Source organism: Falco biarmicus, chromosome 12 (assembly GCF_023638135.1).
Source record: "Falco biarmicus isolate bFalBia1 chromosome 12, bFalBia1.pri, whole genome shotgun sequence".
NCBI lineage: Eukaryota > Metazoa > Chordata > Aves > Falconiformes > Falconidae > Falco > Falco biarmicus.
The window spans coordinates 22,210,732-22,227,460 of record NC_079299.1 but is presented as its reverse complement, the minus strand read 5'-3'; the positions used below and the strand labels follow the sequence as shown (position 1 = coordinate 22,227,460).

At 37.4% G+C, this 16,729-nt stretch overlaps 1 protein-coding gene and 1 long non-coding RNA gene across 7 annotated transcripts in view; one reads left to right on the top strand and one right to left on the bottom strand.

Moving 5' to 3' along the window:
• BIRC6 (baculoviral IAP repeat containing 6) overlaps positions 1–16,729 on the top strand; it is a 183,139-nt gene that overhangs the window by 127,708 nt on the left and 38,702 nt on the right. For all 6 annotated transcript variants that reach the window (XM_056357629.1, XM_056357633.1, XM_056357630.1 and 3 more), the window contains exons 64-65: positions 502–666; positions 2,633–2,801. In XM_056357629.1, the coding sequence (XP_056213604.1) occupies positions 502–666; positions 2,633–2,801 (334 nt within the window). The remainder of the gene's footprint in view (positions 1–501; positions 667–2,632; positions 2,802–16,729) is intronic.
• On the bottom strand, positions 10,462–13,478 carry LOC130157724 (uncharacterized). The gene is made up of 2 exons (XR_008824993.1): positions 12,368–13,478; positions 10,462–11,225 (listed from the first exon to the last, which is right to left on the bottom strand). It is a non-coding gene; the product is annotated as an uncharacterized LOC130157724 (long non-coding RNA).

Sequence of the window (16,729 nt, the reverse complement as noted above, 5' to 3'; positions counted from 1 at the left end):
CTATGCATCTGTCTTACAGCTCCTGCTGTTTTGGAGCCTTTATACAAAATTAGCACATGCTTGGGCATCTTAACATTTCAGTTGTGTACTTCTGATAACTTGTCTACTCCCATCCCCTACATCTAATTATGTTATTAAACATGACGAGGTGTTAAACAGTAATAATTACAAAGCTGTGATGTTTAGCATGATATTGATTAAGTAGCATTTTAATATCTTTCATCGTTTAAGCAGTGAGAGTATCTTAGAAGAACCAAAATGGGCTTACAGTCCTAGACAAGTTGGAGAATCACTTGCAACAATTTAGCACAGACCTGTAGCAGAACTCCATGTATGTGGCAGTCTTTCCTGTCTAAAGCTTTGAATTTCGCTGGATCCTGAAGATACCTTTATAAAGTTAATTAATTGGGATTACATTCTTTTGCAGAATAAAAGCTTGTGAAGACAATGTTCATAAGATGAAAAACATGAGATTGTTACGACTTTTTTTTTTAAATTTAGCCACAGGTGTCAAGTACACACAACAGTGCATCAACAGAAGAACAGCAGTTGTACTGGGCTAAGGGTACAGGCTTTGGAACAGGCTCCACAGCTTCGGGATGGGATGTTGAACAAGCTTTGACTAAGCAAAGGCTAGAAGAAGAGCATGTGACCTGCCTTCTACAGGTGTGTAATAATGAAGTTTTGATTAATGATAAGCACTTGAAACATTAGGATTGTATAGTAAAAATGGAGCTTGTATTTCTTCAGTCATCTAGCAGAGTAATTACAGTATTTTGGGTAAAAAATAGTTTGCAACTACCTGTCTACATGAAAAATGGTATAGATCATATTTGGCCTGAGGCTGTTTTCAAATATCGCTAGGCTGCTGCATAAAGACCTGTGTGGGTAAACGTGGGTGACAGTTCTGAATAGACAGTGAACAAAGAGGCATTCCAATGTATTTCCCTGGAGCTGTCACATAGCTCCGTCAACATTGCTGCATTCAGTCTGTCAGGACTGTCCATTAAAGCAGGAGGATGTGGGAATAGCCAGTGTTTTGTGTGCCAAGTAATGCTACCTATTCATTTCTTGTATATTTTTGCTGTGCTTTAAGGAAATGCCCATAGTTGTTACTGATGTCCATGAATTTGTTATGCCAGTACAACAAAATCTCACTCAGATATACTATGAAATCATTAGTATGTCAATTAAACGACAATAGTAAGTCACCAGTAAACACACAGATCCTAGTAAAACTCTACCTTCCAAATGCCTCACGCTAAGGAGAAGAAAATCCCACATAATTAGGCTTTTCAGTCCATTTTGAAATGCAACCAACCCCTGTTCTCTTAGGTTAGTGTCAGGAAAATTAGATTCTATCTAGTCATCAAAAATTTCATTCACAGAACTGTCAGCTCAATTGCATTAGCTAACATCACTGCTGGGGTAGGGCACAAAGGAGATGAAGTTCTGAAAATGCACATGCCCTGACTGATGAAGGTATCATTTGGATGTAATCAGTTATTTCAGTCACTGTAGAGTGAGTACAAGGCACAAGCTAAACAAAATCTGAAGTAATTTTCCTAATCAAGAAAGAGGAAAATCACCTGTATTACTGTCGACAAAGCTTCTGGGCAGTATGCTGTATTAGGCCGTGCAGAGGTTTAGCTATAACTGCGATAAGTCATGAGGTAAGGAGGCATTTGCTTTGGGCAGTCGGCAATTGGAAGTAGAAAACCCTTCACCATTTTGTTGAAGGTGTCAGTCATTTGTACAGCAGACTTTCTCTGGTCCTTTCTGTAGAAAAATTTAGTTGTACGGAGTGCTGGTAAGGTGCTGCAGCAAAATACCGTGGGTAGTGGTGTTAGAGCAAAGAGGGAGAATGAAGGAAGGGAGAAGAGGCTAAAAAACTGAGTAGAGCCCCTGAGACTTGAAATAATACAGCTTTTCAAGCCTTGAAACTGCTTAGGTAGAGAGTACAACTGCACAAATCGGCCCCATGGAAGTGCATTGGGTTGTATGGCTACAGCAGGTGGCAAGGGCTTGTGAACTTCCAGAACTCTCCTTGGGATGAGGCGGGGTGCAGCCATGAGGGAACTACCCCGCCGTCACGGGGGAAGGTTGCTCGCTCTTTACTGAAGCAAGAGTTGTGCTCACAAGTGATTGTTCCAAGTAACTGTCATGCTCATCGTATATCGTTGTTTCATCTGTAAACCCCGAAGACCCATGCAAAAGGAAGTTACAAAGGTTTTTGAAACGTCTGCGGTTTAAGAAAAGCTAAATCTTTTGTTGCTAGTTGGTGTTTGAAAGCGAGTGGGACTGGCCGGCTACCTGTCTCAGGTGGTGTGAGCTGGCAAACTCCTGCTTTGAGTAGCTCCAGCAGGTTTGTCAAGATTCATATTAATTGATGTCTTAAAGTCATTCAGAATTATGATAGTTATTTAGTTTTATCATTAGCAGAAGTTGGAACATGATCTAATAACTGTATAGAATTTCTTTGTAGACATCTTTGGGACAGCTGAAATAAATACCAGTGCCGAATTAGCAAAATAGCTGGTGAAGTATTATGGCGTCTTCCTTAAGGGGGGAAAGTCAAAGTTCTTTTGCCTAAAATAAATCTGTTTTGATTCAATATTTTTGTGTATTCCAGGTTCTTGCCAGTTACATAAATCCTGCAGGGAGTACGTCAAACGGAGAGACCCAAACTAGCCATGAGGGGAGAGGACAGAACAGCAGTGCTCTCCCATCCGTTCTCCTAGAGCTACTCAGTCAATCTTGCCTCATCCCAGCAATGTCATCGTACCTCCGCAACGATTCAGGTAATGTGCTGTTGTCTCCTTCTTAATCAAAGTTGGCTTATTTCTGTCAAAAGTTTGGGGTTTTCTGTAAACAAGAGGTCGTTCTGGCTACTTCCAGTACATTTGCCAATTTAGAATCACACTAATGGAATGTTCACCTGTGCCTTAGGAAACAAAATTACAGTCTTTGAAATACTTGTTTCTTGTAAAGTTTAAACTTTGTTGGTTTAATATCTTTTTTTTAAATTTGAAATTTAATTCTTAAACTGTTGAAGCTAACAGGAAAACAGTATTTACATCTGAAAAGTCTACATTTTAGTTCTTCTACAGAAGATACATAGAGTACTTAGTACAAGACCGTGAATCTTACTGTGAAGAAAATTGAGCAAATATATATCTGAAATCGGTCAGTGTTGCACGTACTAGGGCAATTCTCTTTTACTTTGATCAGAGCTTTTTCTGCTTTATTGAGGAAATACAAAAATAAGCCTCTTACTAAAACTGCAAAATACTTGAAATATATGGGAATAATGAAATTGTTGGGGTTTTTTGGTTTTCTTTTTTTTTAAAGAAAACCAAATTAGTTATATGAGTAGAAATGTAACGGCAACACAGTTTTGAAACAAAAATGTTTTGATAGTTTTCATCCAGTATGTTGTACTTTGCTGTGGAAGTATTTTTGGTTGTACAAGGTAGCTTTAAGCAGTACGAGTTGAGCAAATGCCTGTCTGGAGCTAATGGCAAAACCAGCAGACTGCATTTGTGATTTATGTTTAGTCTCACTAGATGACAGACTTTAGCATGTAGATACTGATAAGCATTTTTTCTTCAGATAACTGTCAACCTGAAGATTTTAAGTACTGCCTGAGCCTTAGGTTGGACTTATGTTCCGGTACTTGGTTTGTTAAGATGGATTTAATGCTTAAGTAGCAGGAGTAGTTTGTTCCAATTCTGAATAATTTGGAGTTTTGCCTTATTTTGCCTGCCCTATTTTTGGAGTAACTGGTAATGTCACATTTACTGCAGTTCTTTTGGATGCCAGTTATAGGGTGTGGTGATGTGAATTTCTTGAAACAATGTTATAGCTTCTTGTTGGATTACACAGTATATTTTTATCTCCCAGGTAAAAAAAGAGAATTTACCCATGTTTATGTGGATGTTTACAGGTGTTTACAAAGCTACATAGGACTAAAACAAGAACGTGGCTCTTTTAATCTGTAGTAACTACGGCATTGCATAATCTTATATGATGGAAGGGAAGTAGTTCAGAATGTCTGCTGGGGCCTTATAGTAAAATTAAAAATAGAAGATGTTTCACTTGCCAGTCTGCAGTCTGACACCTCTCCCTAATATTGCAAGGCATTTGTTGGTTCTATTTTGCACATTAAAGTAAAGAAAATGAACTGTGTAGCTTATACACCAGGCTCATTATTGCAAATGAAAATGGAATGTAAAACAATATAGTAATCTTTCTAACATACTCATAAATTCTTCTTTGTTGAGGCAGGAAGGAAAAGTCATTGAAAGACCTGGCAAAAATGCTATTTTATCTAATGGATGAAGCTGTTGGTTCTGAGTTATAGATGAATCACAGCTGTTCAAATTGCTTTTTGCGGTTTTCAATAGAAAAACGTATCTGTCTGTATAAGTCACCTTTAACTGGGGAAGAGCAGTTCAGGTACTGATAGAAGAGATGAGCTATGTGGCTGATGGCAAGAAGTTCAAACTAGTTTGGCTTTCAGGGACCATTTGTTTTCCCAAAGTACAAAGAAAAGGCAAAGTTTCAGTGGCAAAGGTTCATTTTAGGTGTGTTTTTCCACTGCTGCACTACTGTTATTTGTGGTTGGCAGGGGATGTTGAAATGTTGTGCTTGTGAATTAACAGTTAGTGAAGAGTGAACAAAGCAGATGCTTCCTGCTGTTTCATAAATAGATGTGTAGCTCTTAATGCAGCAGCTGAACTATATTAAAGCAAATCAAAACCTTACTTTTCAGAGAAGAACTGTTACCTACTCTTCTGATTACAGATTCACAAAGGATGAGGTTATTTCTATTGGAATTCAAAACTGTAAAATCTGGAAGTTGTTAGGCTTTGATTGATCCAAGCGATAGTCTTGAAAGTTTCCTACTGTATTTGTTCAAAAATCTATACATAAAACTAAAATTAACAGTGGTGTTCTGGATTAAAAAAAAAACACCAAAAAACCCCACAAAAATCTAACAACTTTCCAGGCTTATATCAGTGAAGCTTGTCTTTGAACGTGTAAGAGGATATCAGTATTGAGAGGGAAGTGTGCTGCTAAAAGGGTAACTTCTGGAAAGAATGTCTTCTCTTTGTGAATATTGGAGACAGATGCATTCAGTTTGAAAGGCATCCGTGAAAACAGTTTGTCTTGGTGATAGCCAAGGCATGATTCCAATGCATCAATTACTGTTTAGTTCAAAAGCAGACAGATAATTCCCACATTAATGAGTGTGAGTTGCAGGTGATGCTGGGGCTCTCAGTGTCACTAGTAAGAGTGTCAGGAGGTGTAGTTAACAGAGAGCCTGGCTGTCACAAGAGACAAAGGTTGAGAAGCTGTGGAGCTATGTTAAGCCCTGGTACAATGTTTGTAAGACCGAAAAATTCACTTAATGTGTACATAATTGAAACATTTCAAGGGTGGAAGCAACTTTTTTATTATTATTATTTTTATTTTTTAAAACCTCAGAAACCAATGCAATTGTAGTAGAACAGATTTGAGTCTTTCCTGTTAGACCTGATCTAATTTCAGGCTTCCCTATCCTGAATCTTTTCTCTGAATTCCCTGTCTCTTCTGCAGCAGCGCTGAATGCCTACCCAGGCAGAGGAGGAAAGGGAACAGCATTAGTAGTAACGCTCATGTACGTGGTATTCTAATTTTCAGACTAGCGTACCTTGCTCAAAAGATACTTTCATGTGAAAGAAGCAGGTAACTATTTATTTTTCCTGTAACATGCTGGGCTGAGAAATTAGGACACTGCATGCAGAATGCTAATAAGAGTGTTCCCAGGTTTTGGCATCCCAGCAGGAACAATCTGTGCCCAGCACAGTGCTGACAGAAAATAGCAATTTTCAGCAACTCTGTAACTTTCTTGGAGTTGAATGGATGCTGGTGGGGCCAGTTAAAGGTTACCCTTATGCTGGGGGTGTTCTACTAGATTTTTAGATTTTGCCATCAGTGGTTGCAATAACAATGATCTTCAAATATATACATATCTATCTCTGTCTGCCATATGCATAAAATTCTGTAGGAAAATTTTTCTATAAAGAAATACGTGCAATGAAGCTCTGGATGTGCCATTTCCCTTTATTGCACAGTAGGCTGATATCACTGTGGTGACCCAGGATAGTAAGTATTTTGGTATTCACGAGAACTTTGTATTTTGTTCATTTAGCTACAGGTATGATGTATCCTGCTTGCAAAGTTGTTTTGACAAAGTTCTTGGAACAGTTTCAGTATCACAATATAAAATTGGCCTATATCACAGTTAAGAAACTTACCTAGTTTTTTGTTACTTAGATGTGTTTTGCTGTCCCTCTTTAATTTGCCCCAAACATATGTGGACTAGATTGTTATCTAGATTGTTCTAGACAAAAGGAATATTGATCAGAGGAGTATTTGCATATCATTTAATCTTTTAGAAACCTCAGTTTGAAGTACATCATTACAAACCGGATTGCTCTGACACATTCTGCAGCTTCATCTGCATCAGAGTGAGGTGACTGTGAAGTCCTTGAAAATTGTGAACTTATCACTTTCATTAATTTCCATAACTGCTTTTTTCTTGTAGAGAAGGAAGGTTTATCTGTCAATGAAGGACTTTCCTTATTACACAAGATAGCTCTAGTCACAAGGAGCAATAGCTGCTTAATCCTCACCCTGTTTCTTGGATCTTTTTTTTTCCCCTGTGTTTGTTTCATGTCTTGCTGCAGCATTACTGTGGCTTTTATTATCTTTCTTTTTATAAATTAAGAGTTTATCATTGTAACATGATGAGATTTTATTTGTTACACTTGTGTTTTATTCCTAAGGACTTAACATTTGTAAAATCGATGTTGTTAACTTCTGTATCATGAAACATCTAGTATGCGTTCATTACCGTGCATTTATGCACATTTCATACCAAAAGCTGTCATGTAAAACCTTTTAACTGTTGTCTTGTGTACAGCACATTTCATTGAAAGAATTACTGCTGTAGGAACTCTTCCAAATATGTGAACACTTGAATAAATTGCACAACCATAAAATTTGCACAGTGCAACAAGAGGTTCCTGGCAAATGAGTGACCATCAGATTCTAACCGGAGCACGTGGCTATCTTGAAGGTCTAGATTTTGCTGATAAAAGTGAGAGTTACTTGACTGATGGACCTAGGTTTATGAAGACTTATACAAGCTAGTATTTACAATTCAGAGACAAGAAAGCAGCAGTAATAGTAGTCTTTGTAGCTAACAAGTTTTATAGAGAAGGCAGTGGAAGGGAATCAAGAAGCAGAAGGAAAATCAAGTGACTTTTAGGACAGGGACTGTTTGTTGTGAGCTTGGACAGGAAAAAGCCCAGTGAAGTGGGGATTTCTCAGTGATACCACAATATTAGGTAGACTCTTTTTGCCTAAAAATACAGTTGTACTGTACTGGTTTGTCCCTAAACTAGTACCTAGCAAACACTGAGATGACTTAAACTTGTTTAAAGCTGAAGAGTGAGAGAGGCTTGCTGCCACCTCTTCCCTGGGTGACAGACCTTATAGCAAGTTGCAGAATTCTGCCTGATTTCTCTTCACTTGAATTCCCAGGCTTCCAGGAGGCAGGTGATAATGGTGGGTTTAGCTGAGGTTTTCTTGCATGCTCCCCTCTCAGCTCTCTTAGCCACGTTTCCTTCTTGGGTGGACAGATCCATCATCCATGTGATGCGGTCAGCACAGCTTGTGGTGTTAGCTTAGATCAGTCATCTTGGGTTTGACTGCTGAGAAGAGATGATGCGATTCTATATGAGGGCTTAACTAAAGGGATTGCGTTTACGGACCAGCATGTCCCACTTTGCAAGAGTCCAGTATTTGCTTTTAATGCACCTTTCGTAATTTACCAAGTACTATTGCACCTGGGCTTGTGGATTCATTAACAGTTGTGCTACTTTATCCTGCTGCCAAATACCTTGTAATGAACTTTTATTTAGTAAGTACTGTGGACAAACCTGTTGAAGGTGAATGTACTGAATTCTTTTTTCTGCCTGTCTTGAGATAACCTGTTAGTTGAGTCTTCTAAGGTCACACTTCTCAGGCCTTGCCTCCATGTCTGAACTACACTAGATTGCCTGCTGAAGTTAAGGGTATTTCTTTTCTATTAAACATACTTACTCTCAAGGTTTTATATGGTGTTGCTTTACTTTTTTGCATAGTAGTCCAGTTCCACTGGACCAAGTAGGATTAGTGCTTTAGGAAGCTTGTGTTCCCTTACGGATCTCTGAGGTTGGTACACTGAGCTCACTCAGCTAAGAATACTGCATCTTTATTCATCCATTGCTGAAGGTGTAAAGGTACTACTGCAGTGTAAATGTTGCATCATCACAAAGTGCTGCTTTTCTCTAGGCTATTGACTTTAGACTGTTGAGGCTGTTAAGATATTTTCTGTTGTTGAGATCCTTACACATTTATTGGATTAAACATATAAGCACCAGAGCTGTATATTGGAGTTTATTTAACTGAAGTTAGATTTAAGTCCGCATGAGTATAGAGCGTGAATATTACCTATTAAGAGAGGATATTAGAGTCCTGTTTTAAAACAGAATATAACTCGTATGCTGGGGCAATCTCTGATATTAATACCACCCTGTGACTTCCTTCAAAAGGTCAAAGCCTTTTGCTATAAGTGAAATCAGAAGTACAATGACAGTTTAGATAGACAGTATATAGTTAGCAAAATTAAAGATTCCACTAGTTTTCATTAATGTTGATGAACTCATTCATTGGTAAAAGGATGATGCTGAACCTTTGCCACATTTCGTTAAAACTTTGGGTTTGCTTTTTATCTGTTTTGATGTTGAAGTGTTTATAAAAAAAGGTGCAGTGTCTCACTCCAGTGCTGGTGCACTGTTTGATTCACAGTTTTGAGAAGAGAGCTATGCACTGAAATGACATGAAATAAAACTGTTTATTTATTTCACAGAATTGACAAGTTTTAAATAACTTCAGAATCAAAGTAAACAGCAGTAATTTCTACTTGAATTTCATATTTCTGTTCAGTTTTCAGGTTCTTGTAATCTCTCATTTTAAGACGCATCTCAAATATCCTTGTATTGTGAGATTAATGCAATAATACCCATAAGTAAGTAGATATAAGAAGTACATAGAAAAATCTAATAATGTATTGACTCTTTTCTGTAGTCTTAAATAAACATGAATTGCTGCATAATTCCTCTAGAATGTAGCTTAGTTTTACAGAAGGCTTTGGTGCTTCATATACTGAAAATGAGTATACAATACTAGAGACTTGCTGTAGACTATGGAGAGTGAATAAATTTTCTTGTCTGCACATGCTTCCTTCCAGTGCAGCCTCAGTGCTGTTTATCATTTGTTCTGGTTGAGGCAGTATTGACTCAGAGATGCAAAACCAGAATATACCATCTTCCACCTCATTCATCCATAAATCAGCGTTACAGCGTAGTTTCTGCAACTGACTGAAATGTCATTGTCAAATTTGTTCTGTTCTTAGATACCTGACCTTATTTTATGCATGTGCTTGTTTCAAAGCGACTCCAAAGGCTCAGTTGTTTAGCAGTTATGAAGTTCTATACAATAATAAGCTATCACCTATACAAGTGGTGAATTTCTTCGCGTGTCATTTTATGGAAGGACTGGATGTAGCTTTGCAGCCTAGGAGAAGGAACTGAGTTGATTTTCAGAAATGCAGCCCCTCCGTTGTTCCTCTTTGGAACATGTGATAGTAAGAATGGTATTTGTTAAAATCAGTGTTTCCTCTTTTTTTTGTGTTCTTCTACTGTATTTTTAATCCTGAGCTCTCAAAAGTAGCTTTTCTATTAGAAGATATATGCGAGATATGTTCATGTATACAAAAAGGTCTGTGCTCTCAGACTGTCTGCAGGTTTGGATCTAATTCAAAGACATACGTAGGTTTAATTTAAAATGTGGAAATAGTTTCATCAATTTTGGTAGTCTAATTGAATGTTCCATGCGTAAGAGTTGCAGTTCTGGGCCTCAGTCATCAACGGTACAAAAAGGGAAAATGTCTTCAGGACCTGGTCCAGAAGGAGAGAGTACACTCTTCTGGGCAAAGATTACTAAGCCTGTTTTCCATGCAACACCATGAATCCTTGTGTGGTACCTTTTCTTTTACTTCAAAATGAGCTTCAGGATGAAAACATGAAAGTATTTGATTTCCATTAAACACATTTTAAAATGGCAATATAGAAAGTGTAACTTTTTTATTTCATTTGGAGAATATGTATTAGTGTGTCATTGTAATTATTAATATTTCTTCAAAGAAGTACTGAAACTATTTGTTCTTTTCACATCACTTTAAAAGATTTTTAATTAGAAAAGCACATTATCGGTATAGCATGATGATTTCAAATACAGGTTCTGTAAAGACAAGAAAATCTAACCTTTTTCAGCTTTCCACAAGACTAACAAAGATGCTGTAGAATATAGTCAATAATTAAAATTTTATTTAGAATATTACAATTTTTGGTATAACAGTTTCCTGTTTCCACACTTATTATACTTTAGTGTAAGTTATAAGCCTAAATTACGGTGATCTAAAAATAAAACTCTTTTGTCTGTTTTCTGGTCTCAGCTATGAAGAGACATACTGCACAAAACCGTAGGAAGCATCATGGGGCTTGCTTATATGTATTTATATATTTAATTAATCTCTTTCTATCTTCTGATTGTTTTCAGTGTTTGCTTGCATCTCTTGTGTCTTGCATGTTTGCTGGCAACAGAACAGTGCCATCTCTGTTTCTGTGATTTTGATTTCATCTGTTATCAATGAGGAGTTGAATATTGTCTGCATTCATTTACGTAATTTAGCACCCTAGCTGGGCTCACAGATACATTTAGTAGTCATTGATGCAGCGCCCTTAGCCAGACACTTTGCTCTGGAATGTTTTTGATAATCTTTTCAGACAGTGGGGTGGTTTTGCTTTAGATGTAGAAATCATTCTTACCATCGCTGGTCTTTGCACTGTGCTCTGTGCAACTGATGTTCAAAAATGTCATCAAAGTGTAGTGTAGATGTACACAAAAACAATAACGAATAAATTAAGCACAGTTCCAATAATCCCAAGCAGTGCTAAAATAGATTCTTCTTTCTCCTCTTTCTCCTCTTGCCTTTTTACATCTTCCAATGTTGTGATGGCAGAGGTCCCCATTTTTCCTGCAAATACCTTCACCAGTACTCTGGCAGCTAGCTAGAAGAAAAGAAAGCAAATGGTAAATCTGATCTGACAAACATGCAAGCTTTGATCTTTCAAAAAACAGCTCTGTACTTCTTTGTACAGTATTTCTTAGTGCTTTGTTTACTGAGTGGTATTCATCTTTTGTTTCCTTTTTGTATGAACGTGTCCATGTTAAAAGGAATTGTTCTGTAGATACAGATTTGGTAGGAGTGAAAAACAGCTTGATGTTTCAAGCCAATTAACATGCTTTATTGTAGAAGAAATCTAAAATTTGTCTTTAGCCAGCTAATTTCTTTCCTTTTGAAACATCAAACTGATGAAAGCAGGTATGTGAGCATTGTCGAATACTCTGAAATGCCTGGGGAGATTATGTGAATTTTCAGCTGTGGTTAAATATTTCACTGTCACAGTACAAAAACAGTTGGAAATATTCCTGTCTGCTGTTTTTGAGCATGGAATCTGTGCCTCCTTAATACAGTATCGCATTCTTTTGACCAGTGAGCCCTAAGCAGGCAATTGCAGGTGAGATCTTATCATTTTACTTGTTTAATAGATCAGCTTTCGGACATACATGCAACAGTAAACATTTAACAGAAAATGCCTGTCTCTTCAAATACAAAGGTGGTGGTTGTTGTTATATATGCTTATTATTGCAGTATGCCAAAGGACAGTAGTATGTTTACAGTAACAAAATTCTGTACAATGTAGAGACTTGAGATAGATGTTTACAGATGTGTGTATGATTTATTACCTTTTTTGTTGCAAAAGTGGGGTTGACAGGTTGTCTGTATTGCTTAGCTGCTCTTGTACTCTTAATTTACAGTCAAATACTCTCTAGAAACATATTCTCTGTAAAATTATGTTCATTAGTGGCTGAGAGGTTGATACTTTATCTAATGTGCTATGCTGTTTTAGCCTTAATTGATCTGAAAATTCTAACCTTAAACCAAAATTTGATTGGGATTTCTACTAGTTCAGATAGCCCCAATTTACTGAAGATTTGCAATCACATTTTATAGCACAATAGCATTTTTCTCTCCTGGCAAACATCTTTAATCATTGGAGATAAATGTATTTCTGCTGTGAGTCTAATTAAAGCCATCAGCTCAGAGCACATCTCACAGAAAGGTAAAAAAAAAAAAAATGTTTCTTACCCTACATTGCATCAGGAATAAAATGTCATCAGACATGCTTCTTACTCGTCGATTCAGTGGCAAACCAGGCTTTTATCTTCATGAAGGGGCTGCTCTCCTCTCTCAGACAGACCAGATAGGAACATTAACAGTTCCTTGATGAAGTTTATCAGTGAGGATAATAATGTTACAGAATCTTCCAAATGACTGGCCTTTTCTCTCAGTAATCCACTAAAGCAAGTGTAGTCGAAAAAACAGTTAAAACCCTTTCTGGTAATGATCCTCACTGTTGACTAATTCTCTTTAAAATGAGGATTCTTTTTCCTTAGATGATGCAGAGCAACGAAATGCATGCTGTTCGATTTTGTCTTTGGAGAAAAAAAAAAAAAAAACACCAAACAAAAAAAACAGCTCCTGGTTTTATTCAGTTATACTTTGTTATTTATTAAGACTTCAGAAAAACCCAGCCTTTGATTTACTCTTTGTGGCAGCCATCTGAAGAGGCTTTCTCACGTTGACATGCTGCAATTCCAAATGCAGTGAGCTACGTGCAGTCACACTATGTAATTTTGGTCCAGCCTGAAAAAGGATGAAAAGAAGTCTGCTTTACTGGCAATAGTGTGAACGCTGTCACACACCTGCATTCAGAGCCTCCGGAAAGAATTCCAAGGTATTCTTCGGAGCATTGCATAACTTAGCCAAGCAGATCTGGAGAGAGGAATGACAGTGGCTTTAGTTGCACACTGTGGTGAGCTGTGACATTGATTAAACATGCACTTGGCACTTGCTGAATAAAGAAGGAGCTACAAGCCACCCTTGCAGACAGTGAGTTGCATAACAATGTGCGATGGCTCTGCTGTTTCATTGTCAGGCCCGGCACATTTTAATCCTGTACCGACACAGAAAGTGTGTGGTGTAAAGAGGAGTAGAGTTAACTGTACTTTGGGGTTTTCTGAGGAAGTGCTGCATGACAAATGGTGACATTAGGGCATTCAAGCTGAAACACTGTTTCTGCCTTTTGTCTTTTTATGCTTTGTTTGACAGGCAATTGTTTCTATGGGAAATGCTACTTCTAATGCTTTTCCTCTTTTTATTTGCCACCCAAAGAATGCAGGTTAGTGTGTAATTAATGAAAATGCAGACAAGAAAAATATTCCTGCTCTGATTTCGTAGGAAGCAGTAACTCAGCTTTTTCCTAGGTAAATCAGAGAGGTATTTTTTTGTCTGCCTTACTGGAAAGGCGGGGGGGGGAGCTCTGCAAAGTCTTCTCTTCTTCTCAACCCCTTCAGATAAAAAGCTACAATTTTAATAACCTCTGCAGAGAGCTGTGTTTCAAATAATTTTATTCAATTGCTTTCATCTGTGAAGGCTACCAATGTAACGTGTTTGTCGGTATAGCCTAGCTACATGCTATGAAGGCAACTATATTTTACATATATTGGAAAACTTATTTTCTAAAAAAATACTAGCAATATCAAGCAATTCAGAATTCAAAAGTACAAAAAGCTTATGCATACAAAAAATCAAAAGATAGTTAATTACATTGAATACAAGCAGTAGGAATGTAACCGGAAACCTTGATCACTTTCCAGAACAGCATATTTTAGAAATTACAAGGCATTGTTTGGAATTCTGTCTTCAGTAATCTTTTTGTGAGAAGGCAATAGAGGGCAAAGTCATTGCTTTAAATACTTCCATTTTCAAATTAACCCCTGTAATATGTAAATACATTTTCTCATTATATTTCTGAAGGGTCTAAGTACATTTGTTAGTTTCTTAGTGATGGACAAAACTGCATATTTTACATGTGCATTGTTTTAGTGGCAAATACCATGTCTGAAGTACCGTGAGTTCTATGGTATTTGTACATGATCTGCCCTTTATCCTGAAAGTGATGTTGCCTCAGTGAAATTATTTGACTCTAGAAGAATTAAGTGATTAGATTAAATCTCTCCAGCATAGGTTCCTTAAAATACATTCTAATATTTGTATATGGCCTTTTGTCTTAAGCAATTCCCTTATTCTTAAAAGGCTGCTGCAACTTCAGTTGTTCCTGGAATTGTTTTCTGTCTATGTATCTTGAACATATTTCTGTATTCATTTAAATCCATTCAAAGATAGAAAGATGGAGAAATTTTCACCTGTACGTTCTGACCATTCATGTTGCTGAGAGCACCTAGCAGTAACCAAATTTTAAAGCCATCATACTGTATTAACCCTCATGTGTTAAAAGTCAAACCTTTTCTTTTGTGAAAGAGAGGAAATAGTGTAATGCATCTTTTAAATAAAAGATTAATGATGTATTTGGAGAGTAGGATTCTGTCACCTTGTCAACACAACCAGGTATAAAGATTCAAGGTCAGCAGAAGAATTTCTTGCAATATTACGAAGTATAAATAATGACAATAAAGTAAATTCAACAGCTCCACCAGAAATAACCAGCTAATTAAGCTGTATTCACAGAAAGCAGCAAAAGATTCACAAACTATTTCTTGGCCAGGTTGTTGCCATGGTTGAGGTCTCAGCGATCTGCCGGTTTCATAGTTGCAATGCAACTGGCACTTCAATGGCCAAGGTGAACCTTGGGAAACTAATCCATCTGGGCTCCTTCTGCATGCAGTCAAGGGGGAGTGACACCTGCACGCCGTGATTCACATCCCGCGTTTGCCACGGCCCTTGGTTTGATGGCATTGCTGCCCTGCCATCCTTCCGCTGTACTGATAGGCTTGTCTGTGCGGACATGCCGTGAACTGGTCTGGAAAACCAGCCCAGCCAAAAATAAATAACTTAGCACAGCACACTAAGAGGGATGGGGCAGTAGCTTCTTAGGCTGTCAGCGCTTGCAAAGAGTTGCTGTTTGGGAAGAAAAAAAGAAAGTTTGTCAGGCTTAATGTTTATCAGTTACAGAAAACTTGAGGAAGTCATCTATGTTGGGTGGAAACTGGTACTTATAAATAACTTCCTTATAGCTATAATGCATCTCCAGTATGAAAAGAAAATTTAATGCGAGCTTTCTAACATGACTGAAGTGAGAACTGTAGGTTGATTTGAAAAGGCCTTCATTTATCTATAATATTTGATGATATTTGGAAAGCTGGGGTGACACTTTGCATTTTGTGTACAATAACATTCGAGTCTGGGAGCATGTTTTATACAAGTCAGTAATTGAAACCACCTGTTTTGGGGTGAACATTACATGGTTACATAGTATTTGGGTTTAGCCACTGGTATCCAAAAATGTCCTAAATTTCATTTTGTTACTTCTGTCTAGGCAGAGTTTTTAAGCACTTAGTAAGACACTGGTGACTCCTTGGTAACTGATTTATGTAGTATCCCAAGAGCAGAACAAATTAGAGGTCATTCTGTTCATTACCGCTGATGTTTGAGCATTTGTATTGCATGGGAATAGACCTCAGGCAATACAAATGTATGTCATATTTTAAAGATATTCATACTTCAAGGGCAAGTTGCCAGGCTGTCTTGTAAAAACTCGGTGGTATAAATTCAATGATTTACAGTCTTGATCCTTAGATCATCATTATCCTGCTGTATGCTACTGCTACGAGTAATATGGTACACCCCTAGCATCACATTTGAAAAAGGAAAAAATGCTCTTAACCAGAATGTCAGTTTTCTTTTTCCTCATGTATTTGTATGGATTTATATAATTCTGTTCTTCATGTACTCTAAGATTATTCTATATGCTGTATTTTTTCATTAGTGTGTTCTAAGTCAGATAGTTTGCCCTTACAGAGAGCAAATGCTCTGAATAAGATTGCAAAGTAAAGCAGAATGTAGTGGAAGATCTGAAGGCAAAAATTGAAAGAAAATGTAAACGGCTGTCTAGACTTAAAAATCTACTTATGTTAAAATGCTGTAATGAAATCTAAAAGATCGTTCATACATCAATTTTCCATGAAGACACTTTTCCCTTGTAGTATTGCATTTCCCCTAAGATGCAGGAAACTACTTGAAATGTAGTAGCACGTGGATCCTGTAGGTGATGCATTCTAGTTTTCTTCTCTGACAGCCTCCACAAACTTCTCCTTATGAGGTCTGACACTTTTTTCAGTTAATTTGCAGAACAATAGAGCAAAGCTGTGTCTGTTGGGAGATGCAATAGTGTGCACAAATTAAGATGAACTGGTTCACTTAGCATAAGAGAGAAGTGGATATCCATGCTCCTTCCTTAGTTTTCTTCTTTCCTTTTTATTTTTTTCTCCTCCCCCTCCCTCCCCCCTTTCTCCTGGGAACTAAACAGAGCTACTGTTTTCTTTGCAGGAGCTGTTAGGTTATTTTTTATGATACAGATTGATGTGTGATGCCCTTGAGTCAGCAGTGATGGGCATGACCAATTTGAGCCAGGTTTCAAAGTATTTTTTC